This window comes from Parasteatoda tepidariorum, chromosome X1, assembly GCF_043381705.1.
Source record: "Parasteatoda tepidariorum isolate YZ-2023 chromosome X1, CAS_Ptep_4.0, whole genome shotgun sequence".
In the NCBI taxonomy this organism is placed as follows: domain Eukaryota; kingdom Metazoa; phylum Arthropoda; class Arachnida; order Araneae; family Theridiidae; genus Parasteatoda; species Parasteatoda tepidariorum.
The window spans coordinates 80559779-80567494 of NC_092214.1; the positions used below are offsets into that span (position 1 = coordinate 80559779).

Genomic DNA, 7716 nt, shown 5'->3' on the forward strand with positions numbered 1-7716 from the left:
GTCATGAGAAAAGTGTAAAAAGTGCACATCAAAAGCTGCGCTCCTTGGTTATATGTTAGAGAAAATCTTGCAAAGTAAAATCCGTAAAATGTCTTAATTTAGGGAAAGAGGGAAATCTTAGTAGTTGCTATTGGTTTATGAAATAGATCGAATGTTTACCACACAGAGCAGAGGGAAATATGTCCTGCTTTTAATTAAATGCATACTTGAGCCAAAAATAGATTTAATAGATGTGGCTTTTAAAAGTGTGATAAAGTATTTCGATTTGAATAATTAATTACGATAACATAGAAAGATTAATAGAAGCTTTTTATGTTACATCCCCCCTCGCCAAAAATGTTTAGGTTCAATCCAAAAATTTTAAAAATGATCCATTTGCAAAATCTTCCCTCTGATAGAAGCACATTTAAGATAATCAAATTTGTAATGTTAACAATATATAATAGTAATATGAATTATAAAACATTTACATATGTTTCCATGGTAAAAATTTTAACACAATCAAAGACCTGCAGTAGCATTATCAGCAAATTTAAAATTTTCATTTTCAACAGTTTTTTTTTTTTTTTTTTTTTTTGACTTAACAGTCTTTTCAGTTTCAAAAGTCTTTTGTTTAAAGATCACAACACAGCTTTTTCACTATGGGAAGAATTCTTCATAATAATGCAATTTAAATTGACTCTTCAATCATGATAAAAAATTATAAACATTTTTAAAAATGTGTAAGTTAAAATGTAAGACACACAATGCAAAAAACAGTTTAACAGGAAAAATTTCAATCTGAAATTAGATTTGAGTATTGTTTACCTTGTTTGAAAACAAAATAAAATATGACGCAGTAGTTGTTATTCTGAAGTCCAACACTTCAGAATTGTCTTCATTTCACTTTATTTATTATTTACCTTACATATTTATCACTTTAATAGCTAAATATCCGAAAAAAAATTCTTTTTTTTCTCTTTATGTCCAAAATCTGTCTTCTGTAAAAAATTTTCTTTTCTTTTTCTCTCTTATGCTTCTATCTACTTTCTATATTTATTTATACTTTTTCTTTATTAGTATTTTTATTGCAATTATTAACCCGGATTTCAGGACATATGTAAAGACAAATTGCTTTTATAATCAGAAAAGTTGATCAGTCTTCTCAGATTTTGCATTACAACCTGTTTAACACAATCGCTAATTGAAATCCAAAACAAACTTTCAAATTTAATATCGTATTAAGGTAAATCAGTTTTTAGTTTTTGACTGATCTAGCTATTTTCCTTATTTTTAATCTGAAGTGCAAGTTTGGTTAATTTGCAAATTACCTTTAATTTCTTTTTTTTTAATTATTTGTATCTTTCTTTCTTTCTTTTTGGGCATAATTTTCTTTTTTTTTTCAAAAATTTTAGTTCGGATATTTTTTAAAGTAATTTTTGTGCAGAGATCTTAATTGATAATTTAATTTGTCACAATTGTTAGGGAATTCAAATATTTTCATTTCTATTTTAAACGTGTTTTTGAAGTGTATTTGGTTACTAAATTTTTCAATTTGTGTTTGATCATTTTCCTATCTGTATGCTGGAATTAAAGTTCAGAAATAAAGAAACAATTTGTTTATGGAAATTACTGAGCTAGAACAGAGCTATGAACTAATTACCAACGTTGGACTAAAGCATTAATGTCTGGTAGTACTTCAATTTAAATTCTAACAACAAGTATTTTATTCATTTTTCTAACTATTTGTATGAGTTCTAACATTTCCTAATTTAATTTTTGCCACACCGTAATTGCATTCATATATCAATATCAATACCAAAAATCAATATCAATAATTATTGTTGTTGAATTTAGAAGAGAATTTTTTTTTAAATGTTTTAATTGCATTTTTATTTTCACCTTAAACACTATAGTAAAACAAAAATATAAATTAAACTAATCAATAAATCATAGAAGCTGTAACACATAAAACAATAAATTTGAAAATAATTTCTTGAAGCATTTTTTGTGCCAATCAATTCACTGAAAATAAAAATTTCAAGAAAAAAAAATTCAACAGTAAATACGATCAATATATAAAAAGTAGTTTCACTTTGAAACATCAAATATGGGAAAAAATTAAAATCATAATCATTTAAGAAATTGTTTTATGAGAATTGTATAAAAATTAACTCAAAGGATACGTGAAAAAGTTCGAATTAGTCCAAGAAAATATTTTGAAAACCGCAACATCAGAGATGAAAGTGCGTTGAAATTCCATGAACACAATTCCAAAAGCAAAAACGAGAGCTGCTAGGGAAAAAATTTGTTTCTTCGTTAAGATGAATCGTAAATTAACACTGAATGGAGAAATTGACGCTTATTTTTCTTTGAGTTCTGAGTAGGTGGAAGGGAATGTCGAACATCTAAGGAGACCATCGTAAACCATTCCGGGGTGTGAAAACAATTCATCGACGATAAAATCCAGCTCAGCACTTAAAAGTGGCAAAATCAACGCTTTCTCAAAGGGATAGGGTTTCAATAAAAACATTTTAATTGTCAGGAGTTCGATGCAGTTTTTCTTTTTAGTCCAAGGAAGGAAATTGAAGCTCGGCTTTCTAGTAGTCTCAGGAACGTAGACAAAATATGCAGCATAGACATGGAAAACGGATGATCGTTTAGTTCCACTATGCGAAGGTATCATTTATAATAAACAAAAAGTTTGAAGAGTTTATTTTTTGTAGAAGATACTGGGTGAATTTTTAATTGCCATTAGTTGTAGAAGAATTTGACTGCTTATTTACCAGCTGTTCATTTGAATAAATGATTTGAAATTATTCCATATTTTTGATGTACCCTCTTCCGAAGTTGATTTATTTAATTTCAAATGAGATATTTAATATCTTTAATGTACCTTACGTACTGTACCCCTTTCCCGACCTATTAATCCTGTCGACTTATAACGTCGTTGCCGAGTGGAAGGATTAAGACAGGTCTTAGGCAGAGAAGGAGGGTACAAAATTTATTTATTAATTATTAGACAGTGAAGTCATGAGAAAAGTGTAAAAAGTGCACATGAAAAGTTGTGCTCCTTGGTTATATGTTAGGGAAAATCTTGCAAAGTAAAATCCGTAAAATGTCTTAATTTAGGGAAAGAGGGAAATCTTAGTAGTTGCTATTGGTTTATGAAATAGATCGAACGTTTCCCACACANTATATATATATATATATATATATATATATATATATATATATATATATATATATATATATATATATATATATATATATATATATATATATATATATATATATATATATATATATATATATATATATATATATATATATATACATATATATATATATATATATATATTATAATATTTTTCACTTGGTTTGATTTAAGTCCTACGAAACCCTATAAATTTTACATTTCGGTTTATAGATCCGTGGTAAACCTCCGAGCGTTAAAATATAATTTTTTTTAAAAAAATAACTTCTTTAAGGACTAAATAACTTCTTAAGGAATAAATAACTTTTTTAAAGAAACGCAAAACGGCAAAACCAACTACTGTAACCAGGCTATTCGTAGACAGTACTTCGTGGTAGATACCACTTTGTAGATAGCACAGTTTTAATATCTGCCAAGTGTGCAAACGAAAACTTTTATAATTTTTCGATTTTTAAATTTCATTATTATATTACTTTTTTAAAGTTACGCTGATTTGTTTAAAATAAATAAAGGAAATATGAAAATATTCTTGTTTTTAATTCGTCGTCTATTTGTCAAATTATTAGTTACAGATCAACACTGGTTTAAGCTTAGACATTTAAGGCTAAAAGTTTTAAGTCCATCAGTAACAAACCTTAAGCTTTCAGACGACCTCAAGTAAAGAAAATATCAACTTTGCACTCTATATGAGTATGATTAAATCTAAACAACATGAAAGATCACATAAACAGATTCACTTCGATTCCATAATGAAGATATTTCATCGAACGGCGGTGTTAAAAAAGGAAATACAGAAACGCAGAAGAAAATTGCCAACAAGTTACAACAAAACGTGGGTTAAACAATAGGTGAACAAGTTTAAAAAAGGTAAACAAAAAAAAGAAAGAAATACGAAAGAGGTGTGGTAGTAGGGTGAAAGCAAGATGTACGATTAAAATAAATGTATATTTCCACACATAAGGTAAGAACCAGAAACTTAAAAAGTCATTAAGAAACATTTCTAATTTTATTAATAAAATCTTATTTATATGTATTATTTAAATAATTTGATCAGTACAAAATGCTCGAGTAATATTTCCTTTCATTACTTTCAATCAAAAGTATGTTCACTCTTGGATTGGATGCAAATTTTAAAATAAAGGAAAAGTATTTTGAAAACTTGTTTGCCTGCAATATAAGCTCAAAATTTTAATCAATAATAGCGTTATTAAATCATGTTTTGGATGTATTTGAAGGAAATACAATTATAATTTTTTTTTAGATTTGTATTTGATTATTTAACCCTATAATGGAACATTTATTTCCATTAGTGAAACATTAAAATTCTTTTCGGCTGTAGATAGATTAAAGGAAAATTTTTGAGCTAATTAGATAAAATTAATTTGAATTTTAACACCATTTTTTATGGTAAGGATATTCACCATAAAAATTTTTAAATATACTTACAATAAAAAAACATTTACCAATTCTGAAATTATTTGAATTATTGTATTCTGCAAAAAAAAATTTCATGAGTTTCAGTTTCATGATCAGAAGTTCTCACATAATAATCTTTACTTTTTCGACCATTGTGAAAAGATGGTAAATACATTGTAAGTAATAATTGTTATAATACAGAATTATTCTTACAATGCATCTGCCATCGCTTCACACTGTTTGAAAAAGGAAGGAGGCTAGCTTAGTCCATCTTACAGCATTCTCTTAGTTTTCCCCAAGGAGCATCACTAAATAATTCTTTTAAAAATGTATTGTATAGCTTAGTTTCATGATCAGTACTTACAAGATGAACGTTACTTTTTCAGGTACTGAAAAAAGATGGCAGACACACTGTAAGTAATACCTTCTCTATCATTAGATTTGCCAAATGTTGCCATTTTTTATAAATAATAATTGATCGAGAATTCAGAAAATCGATCGAAGCTCTTTTCGTTCTAAAAATATAAAGGTTGCTTTATAAAAATTTTTAAAAATAAAAAAATTTCTCCTTTTATTTTTGCAAAGAAATAAGGCATTTATAAACTTTTTAAAATTTGTGTACTAAGAATTCTAACTCAAATATTTACTGGTGAGACCGCAGACTTAATCGTTGTTTTCTCCTTAAAATAAGAAAAAATTACTTCCGCCACAGCTAGTTGACGGTCAAGGGTCCTTACAATGACATTATAACTTAGCGCTTTAACGGCGTTCTTAAAAACTGAAAAAGTCACAGTTTAAGTGTTTTACTCTTGAAGCAAATCTATAATTTAAAATTATCTATAAAATCTTAACGTAAAGAATTGTCTGAGCTATAGAAAGGACAAATAACTATAATATTTCAAAATCATTAAATTGTTTTAAAGATCGCTAATTTTTCCACTTAATTGAAAATTATCAAAATCAATAAATAATTCCCAATTTTTGCAAATTTTTATAAGCTCAGATAATGCAGCGCTAATTATTAAAATAATAGATCACAAACGCTTTTTATCTTGACAAAACTGTGGCTTTTTTTCATATTGGGGCACTGCGCCATTTTCAAAATTAGCCTAGAAGGCGCTGTTTAAACATCGACTAAACTTGACCCTAACAATCATGAATCCAGTGGCGTACCTAGAACTTTTGCCGCCCGGGGCGATCTCCAGTTTGCCGCCCTTTCTATTATAAGTCAATCAAATAGTGGTTTTTATAAATTAATACACATAAATAAATTATTAAGGTATTTAATCAATATTAATTAATACACAGAGTAAATTTTTTTAGACATATTTGTATGCACTCGTAAACATATTTATATAATATCTACTCTTCTAGCTTTCATACTAGAAAAATCGTGTATAATGCTCTCAAAATTTATATTATTTGTAATTTCTTGTTCTATTGACAATATTGCAAGATTTTGTAGTCTTAATTGACTCATTGTAGAACGAAGATAATTTTTTATCAACTTCAATTTTGAGAAGCTTCTTTCGCAACTAGCGACACTGATTGAAATTGTTAAAAAAATTCTTAACAAAATTACAATGTTGGGAACAGAATTTTCCAACCTATACTGCTGAATAAATTTTAGCAGATCAAGAGGGCCCTTCTCCCCGTTTTTCCAATGTTTTGCCTCTTTTTTTAGTGTAGGTACAGCCATAAAAACCTGGATCCTTTTTCTTTCAATATGGAACTGTTCTTTATCAGTGTCAATCAAGTCATTTATTTGACATTCAAATTCTTCATTTAGTAGGCTACACGGTATTATACACGAATATTTTCTTACAAGGCCATGCAACTGATCGAAGCGTTCTTTTATTTCCTTTATAATTCTCTCCATAGATGAAAACATTTCTCTTCGTACTTCTTCTTCTAAGGATAGCCCCACGTCTCGCGAATTTTCCCCACTCACATTTTTTCTCCTTCTAACTCGACGCTCAGTCGATATCTCCAACTCTTCACAAATTATTTTGGCTGCTATAACAGCGTTTTGTACTAGCGTATCTCTTTGTTTCATGAAATGTGTTTGCAAAGAATTTAGTTTTATATGGCATTGGACGACATTTAACCCTTTTATTTGCAGGTATTTTTGAGCGTCATTAATTTCCAAAAGGACGGGTTCCCATAAATGAAGGTAACATAGAAAAGAAAAAGATTGCATAGAATTGAGTAATACTCCAGCATCTGATCTCGTTTTACTATTTTCTTCTTCAGATGTCAATTTTTCCAAAGCGCTTAAAATGTAAAAAAAATGTTTTTTTACTATAGTTACCGCGGCAGCTCTAGCGCTCCAGCGAGTTTCTACACTGCGTTTAACACCTTGACCAGTGACAGAAAGTAAAACATTCCATCTATGAGTGGAAGAAGAAAACAACGAAAACAACTGTTCGATAGTTCCAAAAAATGTGATGGAATTGATAGCTGTAGAAGCTGCGTGTAAACATGCCAGGTTTAAAGAATGATTTGTACATGCTACAAATTCTGCATTTGGATTTATTTCTTTAATACGAGTTTGAACACCGCTGTGCTTTCCTGCCATGACGGCAGCATTATCGTAAGCCTGTCCTCTGCAATTTTTTATATCTAAACCGTCATTTTCTAATTTCGTTAAAATCATATCTGTGATTTCACCAGCAGTTTTTCCTTTAGTTTCTACAAAGTCAATAAACGATTCTACAACTTTAACTTCGCTACCATCAATAACTACATATCTAATAATTTGACTGGTTTGATCTTTGTGTGAAATGTCAGGAGTGCTGTCAAATATAATACAAAAGTATTTAGCCTGCTTTATTTGATCCATAATTGTTTTTCTGACTGCGCCTCCCAATAGCTCTATGAATTCGTTCTGGATCTTCGGCGACAAATAAGAGATACTATATTTATTACCCATCTTAATTTTTACTACGTGTTCTCGTAATACTGGGTCGTACTTAGCCAATAAGTCAACAAGCTCAAGAAAATTTCCTCTATTTTCCATTGAATCGATGTTTTCCTGATGAACACTTTCACGATGTCCTCGAAACGCCAAATTTTGTTTTGCTAAGAATCTAATTATATCAAGT

General features: G+C 28.8%; 1 protein-coding gene across 2 annotated transcripts in view; it reads left to right on the plus strand.

The window, feature by feature from the left end:
* The window catches only part of LOC107445469 (troponin I-like), a gene marked incomplete in the record, with an annotated part of 57264 nt that overhangs the window by 7717 nt on the left and 41831 nt on the right, over positions 1-7716 (plus strand). For both annotated transcript variants that reach the window (XM_071187654.1, XM_071187655.1), the window contains 1 exon segment: positions 4999-5025. In XM_071187654.1, coding sequence (XP_071043755.1) covers positions 5012-5025 — 14 coding nt within the window.